The sequence below is a fragment of the Hyperolius riggenbachi genome, chromosome 4, assembly GCF_040937935.1.
Source record: "Hyperolius riggenbachi isolate aHypRig1 chromosome 4, aHypRig1.pri, whole genome shotgun sequence".
NCBI classification, from domain to species: Eukaryota; Metazoa; Chordata; class Amphibia; order Anura; family Hyperoliidae; genus Hyperolius; species Hyperolius riggenbachi.
In genome coordinates this window covers 299,532,209-299,555,782 of record NC_090649.1, presented here as the reverse complement: position 1 = coordinate 299,555,782, position 23,574 = coordinate 299,532,209, and the positions used below count along the sequence as shown (strand labels likewise).

Below are 23,574 nucleotides of genomic sequence, written 5' to 3'. Positions count from 1 at the left end.
CCAGGTTTAGTATATTTTTTCCCCTAGACTTTGTTCTCTAAACCTAGGTGTATCATATTGCCTGAAAAATACGGTAATAGATCTCACGCTTGGCTTCAACCACTAACCATGATTGCATACTTCTGCAGTGTACCAAATCTACTGGATGCTCAATTCAATAAACTAATATGCTTTTGTGCAAGGTGCAAGTGGATGCAATAACTCACTTGCACTGCTCCCTGTCTGATGCTGACCTCAGAGCTTAGCAGATCAATTACTGAAGAGTAAGGGAGATATCCATGGTCCTGAACTTGCTGTGCAGTTTTCATGAAGTCATTCTTCAAAACATTCTGCTGGCAACAGAAAAATGATTTTTTTTTTTAAGAAGTGCTGTATTGAATGAGATTTTGTGCATGTGGTAAGTAATTCATCTGCAAAAATATGTGGAACATTGACACAAAATTTGCTTATTAATGTAATGCAAGTGAACGATTGGATAATATACACTGTATTAAAACATGAAAAAATGAGATAAGTGGCAATTAAAGGCAATAAAAAACGTATCACATCAGGCTATTTGTTACATTATGTATCAGAGTGGGAAAGGAAAACTTGGAAAGCTGAAATTCACCTTGAATTGTTTCTACCACTGTCTTGAAGGATTAAAACCCTGTTCTGTAAATGTTTGTAGTAAACAATAGGCAGCCAGGTAGTCTTCATATCAAATAGGGATGATCATAATGTGCTCATTTTGCTTATGTCAAATTTCATGTAAAATTTAGACATTTTGCTTACACGTAATTGCTGATGTTGAAACTGAATTGATTTCACATAATCCATTCATAATTACACATAATTACGAAATAGTGGGAACAAGTAAACAAAATAAAAATAAGGAAAGGCTTTGTAGTTTTTGAGAAAATCAATTTAAAAAACTTAAAAGAAAAAGCTTTCTAAACCCTGTAAAATTAAATGTTGCTGTGGTCCGCTTTACTATACTGTATACTGAGCCCCGTACACAAATTTTATACATTGTAATAAAACATACAATGTGGGGTCCCCCCTCTCATGCCTCTTTAAACCCTTGTCACCCACGCAGGCTGGTATTGCCAGAATTTGCCCACACCTTTAGGAGCTCTGCACCCTGGGCTTTAACACTATACTGCAAATATATATATATATATATATATATATATATATACAGGATCTTCTCAAAAATTAGCATATTGTGATAAAGTTCATTATTTTCTGTAATGTACTGATAAACATTAGACTTTCATATATTTTAGATTCATTACACACAACTGAAGTAGTTCAAGCCTTTTATTGTTTTAATATTGATGATTTTGGCACACAGCTCATGAAAACCCAAAATTCCTATTTCAAAAAATTAGCATATTTCATCCGACCAATAAAAGAAAAGTGTTTTTGAAACAAAAAAAGTCAACCTTCAAATAATTATGTTCAGTTATGAACGCAATACTTGGTCGGGAATCCTTTTGCAGAAATGACTGCTTCAATGCGGCGTGGCATGGAGGCAATCAGCCTGTGGAACTGCTCAGGTGTTATGGAGGCCCAGGATGCTTCGATAGCGGCCTTAAGCTCATCCAGAGTGTTGGGTCTTGCGTCTCTCAGCTTTCTCTTCACAATATCCCACAGATTCTCTATGGGGTTGAGGTCAGGAGAGTTGGCAGGCCAATTGAGCACAGTAATACCATGGTCAGTAAACCATTTATCAGTGGTTTTGGCACTGTGGGCAGGTGCCAGGTCATGCTGAAAAATGAAATCTTCATCTCCATAAAGCTTTTCAGCAGATGGAAGCATGAAGTGCTCCAAAATCTCCTGATCGCTAGCTGCATTGACTCTGCCCTTGATAAAACACAGTGGCCCATATGCAATTCACTTTTTCACCCAAGTTTTCTCCTGGGTGATAATTTTAAACTTGTCAATAAAATGCCTTTTCAGCCACCAGAAAGCAAATACATACTTAAAATAATTTTGATAGTACTTTTTCACTTACTTTTTGGTACTTTTTTAGTTAAAAAGTGCTGGAAAGTTATTTTAAATTAAAGATGAAAAATTATCTCCTAGGAGAAAACTCAGGTGAAAAAGTGAATTGCATATGGGCCAGTGTACTTTTTTTTTGTTGTTTTATGCGTCAGATGTGTTGTACAGTATTGTATGTTGTACAGTATTGTATGTTCAATAACAACAGGTATGCAGTGGCTAAAAATACAAATTGTTTCTTTTTTACCTAATACATTTACATGAGTGGTTTTTTTTATTATTCAACACACACACAGGCGACTTGATTTACGTGTGGGTTAAGTTACATTTACTATTATTACCATAAAATCTGAAATGCTGCTCCCATAAGGTCTAAAAATGGCTACACACACACACGGTCACACACACACAAACACACACACACACACACACACACACACGCACGCATGCACGCACGCACGCACGCACGCACGCACGCACACACACACACACACACACACACCTATCTATATACATATACACCTTTAGCAAGGCATTTTGGCATCAATTCACTAACAAAATTGTATGTGCACAGAGGTGAAGCAATAGGGAATACATGGGCTGCAATTGCAGTGGGGCCCCTGAACCAGAGAGGCCCCTCCTTCAAGTGGTATGTTAGTTGTCATGTATGCTCTTCCTCGCTGAAGTATTTTGTTTTATCAGTTGAAAAAAGAAGAATTTTATGCAGTCTATCCAGCTAAAATAGAGATAGTCCTCACTTCAGTGTGTCACTTGTCACCTCACAACAAGTAATTGTTACCAATTTGAAACAAAATAAAGTGCACTTTTTAATGACTTAGGAGTGTTTGTGGTTACAAAATTTATGCAAACAAAGAGTTTATGTCACTTGTGTTGTTTCTCACTTATGCCAGCCATGTCTGCCATTTCTTAAACATGGTGGAGGATGTAAATACCCAGCATGGGTCACCTTAAACCAACCCCTCCTCCTGTTCCTTCTCCTCCTGCACACAACAGATATGATGTTAAAAATCCAAATACCTTTTAAGTCTCATTCTGGAGGTTAGTTGTTGCCTTTTCAGAGCCCCTTCAGCATCTAAACACAACAAAATGACATGCGAAAACCACAATACATCTGGGCAACACTTTGTATTTTTTTAAGAAAAGAGGGGAATGTGTACTATTGCAAGAAAGTGCCATTTAATGTGGCTTATGGACAACATGAGAAATATTAAAATCCTTAAAGCGGAATATAACCCTGCATTTCAACTTTGCTCTAAAACATTATTTACAGCATATTATATGCAACCAGCATTTTTTTTTTTTACTAGACCAGCATTAGAAGGGTTACACACACAGCTTTAAAGTTCCTGGAGAGAACTGCTGCCGCATCCAAAGCTTACACAGATACATTTAAGCAAAACAAAATGTAACAACTGTGGAATGTGACTCACTCTCTCTGACTGTGCAGGAGCTGGAGGACAGCCAAAGAGTGAGTAACATTCACCACTTGCTACATTTTGTTTACTGAAATGTATTTATCTAAACTTCGGCAGTTTTCTCCATGAACTTTAAAGCTCTGTGTGTAACCCTTCCAATACTAGTCTAGTCTAGTAAAAAAAAAAATGCTGGTTGCATATAATATGCTGTAAATAATGTTTTAGAGCAAAGTTGAAATGCAGGGTTATATTCCGCTTTAACTGTACAGTTTTTTGGGGTCCCTGAATGCTATACACACTGCTACTGGGATATTTATTAAATTTATAACTATGACGCTGTGTGTAAGCAATGCATGGTTCAGTTGCCTTGATAAGGAAGAGCTCAGATATATTGTCACAGATTTTTCCTGATTAGCTCAATAGAAGCACATTGTGTCAAGAAATATTTAAACGTGGATTTTTTGTTTTTATTCTCTAGCGCATGTGGGTGTCCACTGCTGCCATTTTGTTGGTTTTTGTAGCCTATAGCAGTGTTTCTCAAACCTGTCCTTGTGAATCCCCAACGCTGCATGTTTTGCCGACAACCTCACCTATGCACAGGTGGGGTAATTAGTGTCTCAGCTACATGGAATCCACCTAGCTGAGACACTAATTACCCCACCTGTGCATAGGTGAGGTTGCCTGCAAAACATGCACCGTTGGGGAGTCACAAGGACAGGTTTGAGAAACACTGGCCTATAGAATGGGTTTACCAAGTTCTAGACAGATTATATCAACTCTGCGTTGCTTAGACTTGTGCTTATTTATTATTTTTTCAGCACATCTCAACTGGATATAAAATTAGTAGAATCAGCACACCATAAGCAACCAGTATACAAACACTGAAAAACAAGATGTGATACCTTCATGGGTGACCCCCAGCCTTGTTGGCATTTTGAGTTATGAGGTTTATGAATTGAGGGTTTGAGGTTGACCAGTAATTTATTCAGTTGTGAAATGTTTTATAAGCTAATTCATCTCTCCAGTCTTTAGGGCTCCATCAATGATACAATGTTGATGGTACAATCTTACCACAACTATGTAATATAGGGGATTACATTAAGTACTTGTTAAAAGAACATTCTATCAGTTTACACTTCTTTCACATACATATGGTGAAGTTGAAAACTCAAGATTGTATCTTCCATGGGCACCTTTTGGCTCATTATGATCATTCCTTTGAATTCACCTCTGTCCAGCTTTAACATTCTTCTACCCAAATCATGCATCCAGCCTGTGTTGCTCTTGCCTTCTACCACTTTAACATTTTAAGTAGATATTGTTGTGCCTTGTTCTATTAACTCAATTAGAGGAAAAAAAGCTGCCAGGGCCTCTCGGAATATAAAAAAAATTACACAATAAACTTGTGTGAAAATGCATGACAGCAGGAATTGCTTCCACATGCACAATAAAATAGATTAAAATTGCAAGTCACCGTACCGACTGGAGGTTGACCTTGTCAGGGTGTTCTATTGTCTGTTTGTGTATGTGTTTGGTGTTGCTTTTTGGATGGGTGTTTCTATCTTCTACATAGTACATATTATGGCCATGTTTATCTAATGGTTCCAATATTCACTTTGCTGTGTCGTCTTTGAAGAGGAACAAGAGTGTAAATATATAAGGGTAGGGGTGAAGCTAGAATTCATGCCCCCCCCCCCCCCAAAAAAAAATTATTAAGGCTCATTTGTGCACCCCTCAAATGTTAGATATCCAGAGGTCACCCTCAGTATAAGCATTCCATCAGTGCCCCGCAAATGAACAGGAGTGGATGACAAGCAATTCAATCAGACCTGAACTGGGATAAGAAAGTTGACTTTTACTTACTTGGGAATTCTTCCAGCCCCCCATAGCTTTGAAGCCCCTCAGAATCCACTAGGTCTCCACCATTGTGACGCTGTCACCCCAAATTAAAATCTCCAACTCCAGCTGTGTGCCTCCTCAATCATGCTTCTGTCAAGAGTACAAAGCAAATGTATGGCAACATTATTTATGAACCAGGGAGAATGCTGCCATCCATCAGAGTGTGATCGAGGAGGCTCGTCACTGGAACGGCACATGCAGCATAGCTGCAACCCAGCTGGGTCAAAGACTTTAATTAGTTGTGACAGTGGCACATCGGAGGGGACCTTGAGGACACTGAGGGTCCTCAAAGACTACAGGGTGCAGGAAGAAGATCCAGGTAAGTAAAAGTCAACTTTTTTAACACCCACTTCCGATGTGCTTTAAGTGTACTGCTGTAAACCATTTGTCTGAAGGAGCCTTAACCGTTCACCTGTACATGGAACTTCCACAGAAAGAAAAAGTACTGCTTGCCACAATTTCTCAACCCTCCTCACATACCCAGCTACAAGAGTTTGGGAGAGTATGAATGGTAAATGTAATGCAAATGATTTTGGGTTAATGTAGGATTATGCAAATATATGGTGCTTGAAAATGGCCCAAACAAATTCTGTCAAGGTGGAATTCAATTAGTCTATATTTAAGCATCTTATATTTGCATAATCCTGTTCAGTTCCGAGTTGCGTTAAATGTACATTTAGGCCTCATTCACACCTAAAAACTAAAATGCAAAAGCAAGCGTTTTGCGTTTTTGTGCGCTTTTTTCCCCTCCCGGCGCAGGAAGTCAGGAAGTGAACTCTTTGACCTGGAAAATAATAAATATAATGGCTATCATTCATATAGCATTTCCGCATGTGGAAATGCTTAAAACAGCTGACTTTACCGACCACTCGGTAAGTTCGGCATTCATAAAGCTGACACTACCGAGCAGAACGATAAATCACCGCCTTGTGCGGTGATTTTCGTAACAAATGTAACAAAATGTTAATTCATAAAGATCACTGCAAGCGGTATGAGGTTGGGAAATACCGCTCCCTCTGATGTGGCGATAACAATGTAAGTGAATGGAGACATAGACCTCCCAGGCAGCTGCAGTAGAGCGCAACACAGAGACATGTATCAACTCCGCAGCTTCCTGTGCTTCCGCAAGCCTACCGCCTGCCTACCGACAGCCTAGTTCGGGGAATCTCCGCACTGCTATCGCACCTGGATACATTTTTATGAATGAGCAGCCAGAAGTCTAAAATTCTGCCAGCGGTGTTTTCCCGCATAGATTTACTTTACCGACAACAGTTTTATGAATGATAGCCAATGTATTAATTCTTAAAAATGCTCACCCAATCGCTGCACAAAGCGATTTTGTGAGCTTTTTGAGTTTTTCCTATGCCTTCCATTGAAGCAAAATCCCCTCAAAATGGTACAGGCACCGCTTTGCTGAGTGGATCGCAAACAAACCGCTCAGCTGTGAACTCTCTCATAGGGAATCATTGCACAAGCGTTTTGAGGTACTGTTTTAGGTACCCTGGTACCCTTTAAGCCAGAGATATCAGCTGCTAATTGACCAATGACCATCTCTAATTAACTGTGTGACTGTTGTTTAATTAACAAACTGTCCTGTACCAGTTATTAACATGAATCTGTTAAAAAAACTTTTCTAATTTACTTACCTGGGTCTCCTCCCAGCTCCACGAAGCCTTACAGGACCCTTGATTCCCTCCTACTGCACTTTATTGATCACCTGACCTCCCCCAAATGTTTGCTAACTCACCAGTGGGAAGCAACTGCCCTAGCAAGCATATCCCAGATCTCCCCCCCCCCCCACACCCATTTAATTGTGCTTTGTGACATGCCCCTCCTGCTATTAAGGTATCTAAAAAGCAACAGTACTGAATTAATAAGTATGTGACCTGGCTGTTTTGCCAAAAATCGATGATGATTCAATTTTAGTAGATTTTGTGGGGCAGATGTATCAATAGTGTCTGAGGGAAAATCTTATCTGGTTTCTAGAAATCATGCAGAGCTGTGTCAGACTTCTAAAGGAGGTGAAGTTTCCTTCTGAAGCAGGAGGAGATAGCACAGGTTCTCAGAATTGGTGCAATCTAAGTGATGTTATTCTGGGTACACCCGATGCATTTTTTCGGTCAGTTTTCCATCCGATCGATTTCCGATTTGATTTTCCAATCGATTTCTGGTTCGATTCTGTTATCTTTTCTTATCTATTTCCATTCACTTCTATGAGAAATCGTCCAGAAAAACGATCGGAAATAATATCGGACATGTCAGAAATTATCTATCGAACCATTTATCTAACACAAAATTGTATGGTGTGTACCTAGCATAACATGTTGCTTTGACAGACAAAAGGGGGACTCACAGTAGTGTTTTAATCCTAAGTTGCAGTTAAAGCACTTCTGCTTCCATAAAAGAGCGTGGCTCTCCTATCTTACAGTACAGGTTCTGGCTGGGCTTTGCAGGGAAGAGATGTAACTGAGAGCTGTGTAAGAGAACTTTAATTCAAACACGGGGAAAAACACTTACAGTACAAGCTAACAGTTCAGTCCCCCAGTGTGGCAGCTTTGCATGAATTTTAGAAGTGTCAACTATTCCCATATGTTTTTCCATGGCATTGCTCAATTTCCAGTGAACCCCTGAAATTAAACTAAAGGGTACGTGAAGTGACGTGAAATGGTGAGATAAACAAGTATGTACAGTTCCATTCCTGTAATGATCTCACCTCCGGGATCCAGCGATGGGTCCTCTTACGCCAGTGTATCCCCATCTCCTGGCTCTTCCGGTCCAGCGCAGCTCTCACATGCGCTTCGCCTCTCTCGCATCCTTAGCAGCGGGAGCAGGATCACAACACCCTCCGGGAAAGGACGGACGCGGCTGGAGAAGCGTCCGTCCTGTGTTGCTAAGCGATGGGCGCATGCGTCCATGCTCCCGTCATACGCGTCCAAAGGCCGATAGGTTAGTGTCAGCTGACTCATCTATCAGCTGACACTTAGGCTGGGGGTTTCCTGCTCTCTGATTGGTGAAGTGTGTGTGTGTGTGGCCGGCCACTGATTGGAGGATGTCTGCTATATACATCTGCTGTGTCAGTTGTACAGGTTGCCCGTGATAGCGTTGGCTAGTGTAGCTGGTGGGTGCGTTTTCCTTGATGTAACCTTGTTACTCTGTTGGATTACTCGGATTTTGACCTTTGCCTGATTCCTGACCATCCCTGTTTCCCGCCTGAACTGACCCCGGATACTCTCGACTATTCTTCTGCCTGATCCTTCTGTACCTTGAATCTCAGATACCTGTGTATGACCTCAGACTGCCTTGACCCTGCGTATTGCCTTTCCCACTGTGCCTCATATTCCTGATACCCATGTATGACCCTGGCCTGTTACTGGACTCTGCCTTAGACACTCCTGTTTGGTGTTGCTGATCTATCTATACCCACCCTGCATTCAGCTCCAATACCTTGCACCTTTAAGGCCTGGGTGTAACCAAAGTCGGCTAGGTGTCTCTCACCTCCCGTTCAAGCGGGGACATGCCACACAAGGTGAAGACGACGGAGGTAGATTGGGGCATTGGAGCTGATTTGTGGGCGGATAGGTTGCCAGATCTTACAATTCCTACACAAAACGAGGATGTGTTAATTTTCTCTGCAATAGACATTTTTTTCTGATTTTCTGCAGTCAGACTTGAGTCAAACTGTTGCTTAAAGGGAAGGTTCAGGGAGGGTGGCTAAAAAATAAAAATCAATTTCCACTTACCTGGGGCTTCCTCCAGCCCGTGGCAGGCAGGAGGTGCCCTCGCCGCCGCTCCGCAGGCTCCCGGTGGTCTCCGGTGGCTGACCCGACCTGGCCAGGCCGGCTGCCAGGTCGGGCTCTTCTGCGCTCCAAGGCCCGGAACTTCTGCGTCCCACACCGGCGCGCTGACGTCATCGGACGTCCGCCGGGCTGTACTGCGCAGGCGCAGAACTACTGCTGTCAATTACAGTAGATAGTAGAAATCTGACAGAACCGACAGGTTTTGGTTTAATCCATCTCTTCATGGGGGATTCTTAGCATGGCCTTTATTCTTTAGAAAGACACTCCTTGAAAAGAATTTATATAAAGATGCTGGCCAGCCTCCCTGCTTGCTGCACACTTTTTTAGCAGTTGGATGGAGCAACTGACTTTCACTAAGTGCTTTTAAAAATAAAGAAAACCCTGAGAATTCCCCATAAGGAGATGGGCTGGTCCAAAACCTGTCGGTTCTGTCAGATTTCTACTACCTACTGTAAGTGACAGCTGTAACGATTGTGGAACTTTCTCCGTGATCAGTGCACAACGCGTGCATTGACACGGCGGAAATCCTCCACAAGCGTATATTTGCAGGCACCCAGCAAAAAGTGCTACGCACCTGTAGAGGGAAATTCCTGTCGGCAGATGGCGCTGGGGAGTGCAGAGGAACTAATCCTCTGTACCTCCACAAGTGCCAGACAGGAATTGTACGAAGCACAGAACGCAATCGCAAGAGAGGCGATTGCGAATGAGATTGAGCAAAGGGACAGGTTGGATGTGTGTGCGCCAATCCAGTCGCCACCCCGCGACCGCGCACACACAACAGCAGATATGAAATAGGAACGCGATCGCGAGAGGTGCGATCGCCAGACGTGACACAAGGCAGATCAGAATAGAATACGAGGGTAGCAAAGGCACAGCAAATAATACAATAAGGAGATACGGAAAACAACAAACGCTAGCTAACCGCGTGCACGCGGTTATGCGCGATCTCCACGTGATAAGCACAATAGAGACAAGCACGCCTAACTAACCATTAACAGACAAACATGAAACAGAGGACGCGAGCGCTTGCTTAACGGTTACCTCACCGAGCCTCCAGCAAGCGTAGCGGACAAGACAGACACACGAAAACAGGGACAAGCGAGAGATAGGATCCACAGCACTAGCAAAAAGTGGCTAGCGCGATCCAGGTACAGAGTAGCAGAACAGAAGGATCCCCAGCGCTAGCGAAAAGTAGCTAGCGCGATCCCAGAAGACAGCACCAGCTATACTCCAAGAACAGAGATCAGAACCATTTCCTGTCGACCACCTTTGGGACAGGACAATGGCAACAGGCAAGACAAGACAAAACAGGCAATACAGATAATACAACCTGACTGGTCTAGAAGGGGAGCCTAAAGCAACCCCCAGGAATTAACTATACTAGATAGCAATGGCTGACACTCCAGCAGTGTCCATCAGGAACAGACCATGGAAGGGAAATGACCAGCAAAGCCTTCTGGGAAACATAAAGCTCTTATAGTGCAAGTCATCAAAGAAGGCAGGTATGCAAATTCAAATATGCAAATTCCCCAGCAAGAGAACAGACCAGAAACTTGCAATGGAAAGACAGGTCTCTGTTCCAGAGACCTGCAGTCCACAGACTAGAGGAATGGACAAACAGCTGTCTGCCTGTGCAGCCAGCTGAGCGGATCATCACAACAGCAAGAAAGAAGAAAAGTAATGTATGGCTCATTTTATTCTGAAAGAAATGTACTTCTTATTTGTATGTGTTTACATGTTCTTGAATTTTACAATTTTGGCGATATTGGTCCTTTAAACTGTAAAGACTTGATCAGCACCCATCTCTACTCATGCCAATTTTATAACGAAAATGGAATCTCCCTTTAAATCCGGGATAAACCACACACTTACTGAAAATACTATCGTAGTGATCTGCTTTTAAGTAATTATTGTGTAGAGCATTGCAGCAAACATCTGTTTACTTTCCTCTAAGAACAAAATGTAATGTGAAGAAAAACATTATGGCAAATCCACACAATAATGTTTTCAGTGACATTATGATTGCAATCTTAGCTGACAGAATTTCCACACATAGGACACTACGTAGAACATTCTATTGATTTCCATACTGAAATGAGGAAACGTCTCAGTATGAAGAAATACACTCTGTTTGTCAAATTAAGGGCAGGGACCCACTAGGAATCATACAAGCACTGTGTGCAGCGATTCCTAGGATGATTGTAATTCCCAAAGTTTGGAAACACTGTACAGCGCTTCTAATTTGTGTTTTTTTCTGTTTAAATAAAGTTTATTATACTTCTCTGGTGTCCCGGTGTCTGGCATCTGCCATATCAATTAATATTATTGCAGTATGCTGGTAGTCATGTGGGATGCCAGTTAAATTATTGTGTTGAAATATAAGGGCAGTTTGTGCTGTCTATTTTTTTTCATGATTGCCTGCAGTTAAGATGCTGGCCTACAGGCCCACGGTGGATCAAACAACATTAAAAGGGCACTACAGCGAAAAACTGTAAAATTTAAAATATGTGCAAACGAACAAATAAGAAGTACACAAATAAGAAGTACATTATTTCCAGAGAAAAATTAGCCATAATTTACTTTTCTCCTATGTTGCTGTCACTTACAGTAGGTTGTAGAAATCTGACAGAAGTGGCAGGCTTTGGACTAGTCCATCTCTTTATAGGGGATTCTCAGGGATATATTTACTTTCAAAAGCACTTATTGAATGACAGTTGCTCTGTCCAACTGCCAAAAAACTGTGTAGGGAGCAGGGAAGCTGGCCAGCATCATTGTTTAAATCCTTTTTAGGGAATATCTTTATAAAGAATAAAAGCCTTGCTGAGAATCCCGTATGAAGAGATGAACTAGTCCAAAACCTGTCACTTCTGTCAGATTTCTACTGCCTACTGTAAGTGACAGCAACATAGGAGAAAAGTAATTTATGGCTCATTTTACTCTGGAAGAAACGTACTTCTTATTTTTCTATGTTTGCACATATGTTACATTTTACAGTTTTTCGCTGTAGTGCCCCTTTAATGAATTACACAGCGACTATCAATCATTTACTGTTCTATCTTTATCTATTTTTTGACTTTTCACTTTGCAATGCCTTGATTTATTTTTTCCCCTTGTGCTATTTTTCAGTAAAGTTCCACTTCAAGTTTCCCTAAACATATCTAATTTATGCAGCTCTGTATGAAACAGAATATATAGAACACTATTAAGTACAGGATTATTTTCCTAAGATTATCTCCAGGAAAGTAATAGAAGGATTACAATTTCAAGGGAACACATCTTTGGCTTGCAGGAAGCAAACAAATGAATGTTTATTATTAATATCATTATTAATATGGCCACAATATGTAATTTCTCTTTGTAGAAAAAAATATTATTTACACATTGTATCAATATAAACACTTCTAATGTATAAACAATTATAAGACATTTCAAAAGATAGATAAAATGACAGTAGCATGTATAGAAAACAAGATTGGGTACTCTTCATAAATATATGTTTTTTTATATGTACACATGATTGAAATTACATGTGTTTATTACAGCGGATAGGACTGAATTATAGACTTTATTTATGATATATCTTTTTTGAGAGGTTAACCTTTGGCAAGCTCAGTTCAAGCTCTACCCATGCTGATTATATAATACCTGAAAATAGAACACAAACAATACAAACAGGGAAAAGGAAAGGAACAAAAATAAATAGCAACCATTTAGAAAACAATCACAGTGTAATACAAACAGTAAGAAGAGTGCAGTAGACATTTTTCTTTATTATCTCATGTCCAGTTACTATATGGACTAGAGAATAAAACAGAAGCATAAGGGCTTTGGATTCCGGCTTTAGAGGTTAGAACAAGATTAAGGCTAGGGTTAGATTTGGGTTGTGGTTTATGGGCTACTTGCAGCAAATAAGGTTTTAACAATGCTTTACATTTTAACGTTTTATAATTTTATAACCTTAATAACACTTGAATCTGAACAATATTTTTGTAAGAGTGATAATACAATACATTTCTGCTTTTGCTAGTAAAACAAGAATTACAAATTCACGTGGACAAACCCAGTATGAAAAATATTGTGGCAAACAATGTGGAAAATAATTTTACCACCATAGGAAAGTGTGAACTGCTTTGCTGTCTTGGAGCACAGGAAGCTCAATAATTTGTGAAAGTTAGAGCGCTAAAAACACAAAACATAGGGTTCTGACAATGCTATGGGAATTCATACACACAAAGTAGCACAACCAGAAAAAAATCCCTACAAATGATATAAAACATAACTTTCAAAACCAGGCTGCAAAGTATAAATCAACACTACTAAAAGCATATTTCCAGGGTTGTGTTGTCACACTTGGGGGTGTACGATCTGTTGGTTCTTATAACCAGACCAGGGGGTAACTCAAAACTTTGGAATAGACACATCTTATTTGATACAATAGATATATGTTTGTTTTGGCAATGTATTTCCACAGCTGATGATGATGAAGCCTCCTTTAGAGAGGTGAAACATGGTGGGTTTAGGGTCAATGGAATTGATGTATAGTGCTGCCTTTATTTACTGTGTTTTGGGAGTTAAGGGGCGGTGTAGTATGTGTTGGGAGTCTTTGGGTCTCCAGCTTATGGGTTATGTAGATGCAACAGCAAGTACCACTGGGATCATTTAGACATACAGTATAAATAAATCTATAGCCCTCAAGCTTGATGATAGAAGCATAACAGAATGATAGTGTGATGATTGATTTACATGTTGTAGCCTGGTTTTAAAATAATTAACTAAAGTTATTTTTTTATAGCGCCTATAAGGATTTTTATCAGATTTGCATAGTTTATTTGACACACAACACACTAAGGGCTCTTTCACACTAGAGGCCTTTTTGGCGGTTTACCACCACGGCCATAGTTTTTTTCATGGTAAAATGAAAGTCCATAGACTTTCATTTTACCTTTCACACTTAACACCGCGTTTTGAGCGTTGCGTTTTAAAGCTCCCCTGCGCTTTTTCAGGGCCGAACGCAGCGCTTCGCATATCAATGATAGTCAATGGAAAACGTGAATTACAGCTTTTTTAAAACGTTTCACCGCTGAAAAAAAATCTACAGAATTCAATAAAATAAAAAAGACGTTTTCAGAGCTGTAAAACGCTTTGAAAACGCTATGTATTGGCGTTGAAAAGCATAAAAACATCTTTAAAATGCACCAAAACGCTGACAGCAAAAGGCAGCGTTTTAGCCTTTTCTACCACAGCCTCTAGTGTGAAAAAGGCCTAAGTTGCACTAACGGAAGTAAGATTTATTCACATGTAAAAAAAACAAACAAACAAAAAAAACAACCCTGTTTCAGCAGGTTTTTGTAAATGCTTCAACTGTATTTTTACATGCAAATAAATCTTACTTCCGTAAGTGCAGCTTAAAGCGGAACTCCAGTGAAAATAATGTAATAAAAAAGTGCTTCATTTTTACAATAATTATGTACAAATGATTTAGTGTTTGCCCATTGTAAAATATTTTAAATCCCTGATTTATATTCTGACATTTATCACATGGTGACATTTTTACTGCTGGCAAGTGATGTAGCTGCTGCTTGCTGTTTTGGCAGTTGGAAACCGCTGCAAACAGGTATTTCCCACAATGCAACAGGGTTCACAGACAAGAAACTGCCAAGAGTACGTACGCAGAATTTCTTTGTGGGAGGGGTTTCACCACAATATCAGCCATACAGCGCCCCCTGATGGTTGTGAAAAGGAATAGATTTCTTATGTAAAAGGGGGTATCAGCTACTGTTTGGGATAAAGTTCAATTCTTGGTTGGAGTTTCTCTTTATTGTACGGGGCATTGTAGTTTTACATGCTACACTGTTTTTGTCTATTTTGGTTGGTCAACACATAGGGCTTAATTCACTAAACCGGGATAACTCATATCATGGCCGTTTTCGCGCACATTTTCGCATTTGCACGCAATCGCGAATTTGCTCAAATTCGTTTAAATTCGCAATCACGAGCAAATGCAATAATGCGTGCGAAAACAGACTTGATATGAGTTATCACGGTTTAGTGAATCAAGCCCATAGTTTAGGAAGTACTGTTCAAGCTAATAGCACCCTTCAGATGAGAGATGCATACAAAGGATGTGGAGGACAAGATGTAGTGATCCAGAGTTGCCAGGAAACTATGGAGACAGACCATTTAGACATCGGGGGCTTTTGGTTTTGGGTGGAGCTTGCTAGATCACAAAGCGTTATTCTCAGTGTGGAACTCTAAATGCTCATCCACTATAACTACACTCTTCAGTCTGGCAACATTTATGTTAATTATTATGGCTGTTGTTATTTAGAGTCTTCCAACATTTCAGCTAAATGTACAGCTGGACACTTCCAAGAGAGCAATATTACTCCCCAACTCAGTATTTTTACTATTTTACAATTATTAGTATTGTTATGTATTTATATAGCACTGACATTTTCCTCAGCACTATTACATGGTATATACAGTAACTCATGTCACTAACTGTCACTCATAGGAGCTCACAATCTAATCCCTACCACTGTTGTATTTTAATATTGTCCCTACCATAGAGGGGATATTATACATTAGTAGGAGGAAACCACTTAATTTAGCAGTGTGTTTATGGGATGTGGATGGAAACCAGGGGAAACCACACAAGCACTTAGAGAACATATATACATATATACTCATATAGACAGTGCCCTGGTCAAGACTCAAACCTGGAACTGTAGCGCAAGACAAAAGTGCTGTCCATTATGGCACCAGGATCCCCATAGGTAACAGTGCCTCTTCCTTTCTGATAGCTGTCACTAAACAAAGCTTTCTGTGTTCCTTCCATACAATCCTGCTACAACATTTACATGACCGTCCTCTAATAGTAATGGGAAAATGGAACATATCTGCCCATTGTACAATTTATGTGTAAAAATGCAAGAAAAACATCTGCCCTGCAGAGACAAAAGTCATTGTCATAGCAGCTGAACAGTACCAGTTCATATAATGACACACTGTGACGGGTTTCCTTTCAGGGGAAATTCCAATTTTTGTTAAGAGAAAAATACAGTTTACCTCTACACATAGTAAGGATTTATGGCAAACATTATTTCATCTTGATTACTTGATTGTTTTACATGCATTATTTCATCTTGATTTCTTGATTGTTTTATATGCATATATAACACAGTCATTTGCAGGCCTGGATTTACCATGCAGGAGCCTATAGGCACAGGATTCCAGGCACCTTAGACTCTGCCCTCCATGCAGGGGCATGGCAATAGTGGGTGCAGAGGTTGCGACCGCACTTGACCCTCAATCACAGTATAAGCTCTCTATTGTTCCTGTCCTCGTAACAATAACTTCTATAGATGCTTTGAATAGTGGTAATCATTAACAAACTGCTCCCTATTCCCTGCTTGCACCACTGACACTGTAGTTGCCATTGGCAGGTTTTGGTGCACCGTATCAATTGTTATGTATAGAGTGCTTGGGGGCCCAAATGTAAAATTTGCATCGGGGCTCACAGCTCCTTAGCTACGCCCCTGCCTCCATGAACCTATAAATCCCCACCAAACTGCACCTCAAGTAAGCTGGCCCATCATAGGTGTCCCTTAGTGGTAGGTAGCCAGAAATACCCTCAATATTAAGTAGCTAGAGGTGTCTCCAAATATTAGATAGCTAGAGGAACCTCAGTATTAAGTAGCTAGTTCTGCCCCTGACTGAATGGAGATCACATCAGTGGAATGCCGAGAGCTGGATGAGTAACCTCTCATTTACACTGTGTATAGGGAAGGAGGGAGAAAGGCACTCGGGGAGGGAAGTGAGCCGTCTTTCCATCATCGGGTGCCTGTAGGCACATGCCTACAGTGCCTTATGGTAAATCTAGCCCTGGTCATTTGACAGTGCTTCTAACAAGATCTGGCAGTTAGGAGTGCAAGTTAGGAGGGGCAGTTAGTTTGCTGCAAGTAATTGGATTAGCGCAAGTTATGAAAATGATTAAACAGTTAATTACTCCCACAGCAAAGAGAGCATTTCAGGACAATATCATGGCAACAATACTCCAAACAGAGTATTGCTGCTGAGAAATATATTTTGCTAACTGCAGTAGGAAATGGAAGATCATTTTGTGGAGATGTTATTGATTATTTTGCAAAGCTACCAGTGTTGTCCTGGGGTTTCCCTAAACAAGCAAGTGAGAAAGTCCAATAATGATTTTTCTATGAGACCCTATGGCATGGGCAAGGCCGGAGGGAGGCAGAGGTGAGAGAGGCTCCAGCCTCAGGGCACAGTGTAGGAGGGGGCACACAACCCACCCAGCTATCATTCCCCTATTGTGTTTGAAGCAAAGAGAAATAAGAAAAGGGGATACATGGTAGTGACTGCAAGCCAGATAGCTAGAGATTAAAGTGTTTTTTTTAACTGGGGGCCCTGGGACGCCTCTTACTCTAACAGAAATCAGCGTGTGGCGGCTGGGGTGGGAGGGATGGCGGGTGCACTTTGGTGTCTCAGCCTTAGGTACCGGAGGACCTTGTCCTGGCTCTGGGCATGGGCAATAAGATGTAACATTCTCAGTTTTTATAACAAACTTCCAGTGAAAGGTACTATTATCAAGAGTAAGAAACTCCTGAATAATAAGCCTATGCTTGATTTAAAGCTGATATAGAGGGAACTGGTTCATTATGGTGTGGGTGGATTGGATTTTGACATTTGGCAATAGCATAACTGATGTGTGTACCCAGAAGATTTATTAACCCTTTATCAGCCAATTTATATAGAGGCTTGCAAGTGCATCAGGCCAATTGTGTTCTAACTTCTTACCTACATTTCCTTGATACTAATTATTACTACTGTAATGTGTCTTTATGGCCACTTGTCACTAGGGGGCAGTGTGAGGCAATAACAGAGGACTTCTGCTTTCGGTTTCTATATCCTCTGCTAGCAGAGAGACATCAAAGCATTCCAAGAATTTACAGCACAATGAGTTCTGCCAGCTGAGGTCAAAAGCAGTGCACTATCTCAAATTTATTTATTGTATTTGTACGCCAAGCGCCAACATATTGCACAGCACTGTACATTATCTCAAATGAGATAATTCCTTTGAAGCTTGAATTATAAGTGTTACAAGTGATGTTTTGACAGCAAGGGTTTAGCATGGGCACTGGCTTTCAGGGACGATCTATGATGATGCACCTGTATGAGTGTCCTTCTCAAGCCTGCATGAAAGCCTATTCATTAGGGATGAGTTTGATTTTTGCATGAAGTTTGCATTTTCACACGACTCCATATTTTTGTAAAAAGAGATTTAACTTTCTCAAAAATGTGTTTTCTCATGCCCCTTAATCTCAATGCATTTGGTGAAAAAGCATTTTTAATTGCCCACCTTTAAATGTTTGGGCCTTTACTCATCTGTGTGAAAATATTTCTCAAGTCTATAGACTTTAATGAAAATGTGTGTCTGCATGCTTGCCCATACATTTTCCTTCAGTCATGCCCATGTGTTGAATATTCTCATCTGTGTAAAAACAAGACATTTTTGAAAATAATGGCCAAATGAAAATGGTCTTATTACTACTATTCATCACTTGGTAAAAATGCAAGTATTAGTTTCTGTGTTAATTATAATGACATTATTGAATTTATAATGATGGACTTGCTTTTAGTGTTAGGGCCCATTCACACTTAGAAACGCAAAACGTCAGCGATTTTTGCCGGCGTTTAGCGGGAGTGATTTTTCCTGGACTGGACAGTGCAGCGATTTTTCCGCGATCGCGTTTAGCGCTTCTATAGCACTGAGATGCAATCACTGGGGAAATCGCCTGAAAATGGTGCAGGCTACGCGTTTGCGTTTCGCGATTTTGGACGATTTGAGGCGATTAGCGCAAATCGCCCAAGTAAGAAAGGGCCCATAGACTTTTATTACACTAGCGCTTTCAAAAGCGCTAGCGTTTGAGCGTTTTGCCGAAATCACTGGCAAAACGCTCAAGTGTGAATGGGCCCTTAGTGTTACTGTTTTATGAAGAATAACTGCCAGTGCAAGCAAAAAAATAAAAATAAAATAAAAATAAAGCAGAAGTAGTTTAATGTTATTGAAAGCCAAGGATACATGGGCATGATATATGCTTGCGATAAGGGTGAGTAGGTGTATATGAAATATTACCTATAAATAATTCATATTTATTTGGAACTCCACTTTCTGCTACAACCAAAATCTTTATAGGTAGTAACGCTTCTTACTTTACTTCTGCTGAAAAGATCTCCTAACATTGCATTGTACAAGAGGACTAAATCATCATTCCCCCTCTTTATCATCCAAGTTAAGAATTTTATGGCCAGATTTGACCAATGTAATATTAATTGCTATCCTTCCAGGCAATGTGGCTCTGCTGTTTACCTTTGCTCTTGAGCTCCACCTGCTGGGTAAAAAATACTGTATACAGTACATATCAAATATGTATTACTATTTCATCTTTCTTTAATTATCTTTTTTCTCCTGAATGTTCTCCTAGGAGATAATTTTTCATATTTTCTTTAAAATAGCTTTTCAGAATTTTGCAATTGAAAAAATACCAAAAAGTAGGTGAAAAAAATATATTAAGTATTTCTCTGTATCTGGTGGTTTAAAAGGCATTTTAATGACAAGTTGTGAACAAATCCCTTAGAAGAAAACTCAGGAGAAAAATGTTATTGCAGATGAGTGCAAATGTGATCACAGCTACTATATTAGCTGGAAACTTTTGGTGCACAAAACTCATCACTATGGCATTTTTATGGTAAATAAAGATGTCGGCAACCATATTCAACAGTTCAAGTTTTCTGAAAGTACGGCTGAAGCTTACACTAATCCTAACTACTTTACACCATTTAGCTTGCGTTGCAGTGCACTAGCCACTTTTTTGCCATGTGTTCGGTTATTGTCCCATGAGATCAAGTGTTTGAGGCCACATTTTCTGTTTAAACACTGCAGATTGAAGTTTAGTTTAGCTTGCAAGGGGAAAGCAAGGGGTTCTCAATTCACTAAGTTCATCCCATCCAAAAATGGGGGCAGAATTTGGAACTAGGTAATGATAAGCACTTCCTACAAAGGAGGAGAGAAATGTGCCTAGGCACTTATAGCATCTATTTATTGGCGAACTCTTGTGGTGAATTATTGGAACCTATGTCATTAACTCTATTACTGATATTAGGTATAATAACCCTGCATCTGACATTTTAAAGCACAATGTACGTTTGTATGGTATAGGTTAGGCATGCCTCATGGTGTCATGTTTTAGCGTTATTTCTGTCTGACACATTGCTACTTTAATTTATGTTTGGGTCTTTCATTTTTTTTTTTCATATGTGAGCTCTCAATGTTTTTCACTGAAACTATGATTTAATGCAAGGATGTATTTTCAAATGTATTTTGCGTTACTGTTAGTTATTCTATACTGAGTTTCACATCCACATACTGTACATGTCCGACTTTCTGGGAAGCTTGGTATAATTGACTACAAATGCTTTTTTTAAACCAGCCAAATATATTAGCATAATGATTGTCATGATCCACCCAAGATTACAGACTGTTGCACTATGCCAACTTGTTTATTATGAGTAAAGAATGGATACATCAGGTTTAACTGGGACTGGAACAGCTTGGTTCATTTGGCATACCTATGACACTAGTAAGTCTTATGCAATGGACTTGCTTATTGAAGGACGTATTATGAATGACTGTTTGGGGCAACAGTTTCCCTGTCTCAGATCAACCCCTCCATCAGCAGCATGTAGCACAAGAGCACTTCTCAATGTGGTCCAATGAACCCTAAAAGCAGCATGTGGCAGAGACTTTCTTACTTCTACTCAGGTTGCAGTCAAAGTAGATAGAAGCAAGTTGGGCTGTTGAAGTGAACATGTACTCATGGAGCAAGTGTAAAATAGCATCTACAGAACTATTGTGAATTTTGGCAAGGGGAAAAATGTACACTTCTAATTCTTGTGGTGCTGAAAAAAAAAAAAAAAGAAGAAAAGAAAATGAAGTTACTGTTTTTACATTATATATTAAGGAATATCAAGGCTGTATATAAAGGCAGAAAAAGTCTTCCTATCACAATGGGAATAGCTAAATGCATCACTGATAATCCATGGACTCATGATAATTTATAATTTGCCATGCTGCTAATACAACAAAGAAATTATGGAGACCAACCTTGCATCTCCATATCTAGCTGACAATTTCCTGCTCCCGGACAGAGAACAAAAACAAGTACAATAAGCTCTATCAAAACAACAGAAACGTTTAGAGTTCAGATTTACAAATTACAAGAATAGATAAAATTTAAAATCTTGTTTCTGACGTACCCCTCTTGAGGTTAGTATTTAAAAATTCATCATGTTCAAAACTTAAGTTATTATGTGACCTTGAAATCATTAAAAGCTTCTCCTTATTGGTGTAGTCTTTCTTGGCTGGTGGTGCCTGGGGCACAATTAGACTATCTATTGGATCTTCTTTATTCTCAAGTTTCATATATCCCTTGCTATTACTGCGGTCAAGCCTAGGCCAACTTGGGTGCTTCCTTTGTTCACCTTGAACTGTAAGTGTAGAAGGTCCTCTGTCTAAGTCTAAAGATTTGGAATGTGAAGATAAAATGTTCAAAGATGTGTTCGATCCAAACTGTTTTGGAGCAGCACCTGGGGATAAAAGCTTACCATTACTTAGTGAAGGAGTTAAGGAAGAGTCACTCCTTAGTGGTTCCATAATAGAGAAGCTACGTGATAAAGGTACATTGGCAGACTTGTACGGTCTGCCTCCATCATCTGGAATAGGTACCACTAGTGAATCCATTGATACATTTCTTGGTCTGCTACTGCTAATTTCTGAGTCTTCTGTAATATTATCAATATCAGGTTCATCAATAACACAGTTATTCAGTTTTATTACAGGCAATGTAAAAGCATTGATAGATGATGACACTATAGACTTAGTCTCACATTTTTTGGAGCTACTATTTCTGTCATCTGTCCTGTTTGGATAGCTGTGAAGGCCAAAGACAGAGCCAGAGCGCTCCATAAGAAGGGGAGGCAGAAGATTTGTAAAGCTTTTGTTCTCTCGAGGAAAACTTTCTTCATCATCAATAGAACTGGAGCTTCTGTAACTTCCAGGAAATGATGCAATGGTATTGGCAGCAAGTTTGGATGCACAAGGATTGTCTGAATGACGGTACTCAATTTCCCCACACAAGCCTGAGAAAGTTCCATTAAGGTGCTTCTGTTCTTTGATCCTCATACTATGGACATCTATAACAGTTGAATATATATCTCTCATGTGAATGACTTTTGTCTCCTTATCTCGATTTTCATGAAGTATGGCATTAGCACAAATAAAAATAAATATACCAATGCCCATTGTGAAAGGACCTAACATTTTCATTTTCTCTGAATGTAAATGTTGTTCAATAAATTTTACCATCATCCCAGTTTCTCTCAGTATTTCTGTTTTGTTAACCTCTAAAGCAAGCTCAGGCGTTAAAAATGTTTCTTTCTGAGGCCAGTAACCCAGCACTGCCATAGCAATTCCTGCTACAGATACCAAGATTCCCAGGATAAGAAAGAATCCAGAAGGTGAGTACAGTCGAATTTTCCCTCTGACAATGACTACATCTGCTCTTGGCCGACGTCTGACAGGCTTCTTCTCAGGTGGTGGGGACGTAGGCCGGGAAAGAAGGTGCTGGGATCTGGCTGAATCTTGCCGCTTTAAGGCTGCCAGTCCTGTTATCACGCCTCCTGTTGCTATCATAGTTCCGTGTTATAGCCTGAAAATGAAGAAGATTTAAACAAAAATGTAAGTCTTTCTTAGCCATTGAAACTGTATGCAATCACTAAAGCAATAAACATAATTTAACATAAATAAATGCAAGACCGAGAAAAATATCAATTATGCATGCAAATACTTATAAATGCTGGCAAATGGAGTCAAATCCATTTTTAATGGTTGGGATTTTGTTCAGATTTAAATATTAGGTGCATTGTGATGCCTTTAAGGATATATGTTTACAAGCTATATATCCATTTCAGTGGTCTTTGCATTTATTTTATGAATATGCAGCAGACTTAAAGCTGCTAGATAAACATGGTATTGTAACATAATTTTCATAATTTTAATTTTCAATACAATTTCATAGTTACATAGTTACATAGTTATTTTGGTTGAAAAAAGACATACGTCCATTGAGTTCAACCAGTATAAAGTACAACGCCAGCCTGCTCCCTCACATATCCCTGTTGATCCAGAGGAAGGCGAAAAAACCCTTACAAGGCATGGTCCAATTAGCCCCAAAAGGGAAAAATTCCTTCCCGACTCCAGATGACAATCAGATAAAATCCCTGGATCATCATCATTAGGCATTACCTAGTAATTGTAGCCATCGATGTTTTTTAATGCAAGGAAAGCATCTAAGCCCCCTTTAAATGCAGGTATAGAGTTT

The 23,574-nt window shown here is 39.7% G+C and overlaps 1 protein-coding gene across 3 annotated transcripts in view; it reads right to left on the bottom strand.

The window, feature by feature from the left end:
* Window positions 1–265: 265 nt before the first annotated feature.
* Window positions 266–23,574, bottom strand: part of TMEM200A (transmembrane protein 200A) — a 205,724-nt gene continuing 182,415 nt past the window's right edge. For 2 of the 3 annotated variants that reach the window (XM_068231542.1, XM_068231541.1), the window contains one exon: window positions 15,151–22,902. In XM_068231542.1, the coding sequence (XP_068087643.1) occupies window positions 21,429–22,886 (1,458 nt within the window). In that variant the 5' untranslated portion in view covers window positions 22,887–22,902 and the 3' untranslated portion in view covers window positions 15,151–21,428. Of the gene's footprint in view, window positions 330–15,150; window positions 22,903–23,574 lie in introns of those variants that run through there. The other variant, XM_068231543.1, reaches the window with a different exon arrangement.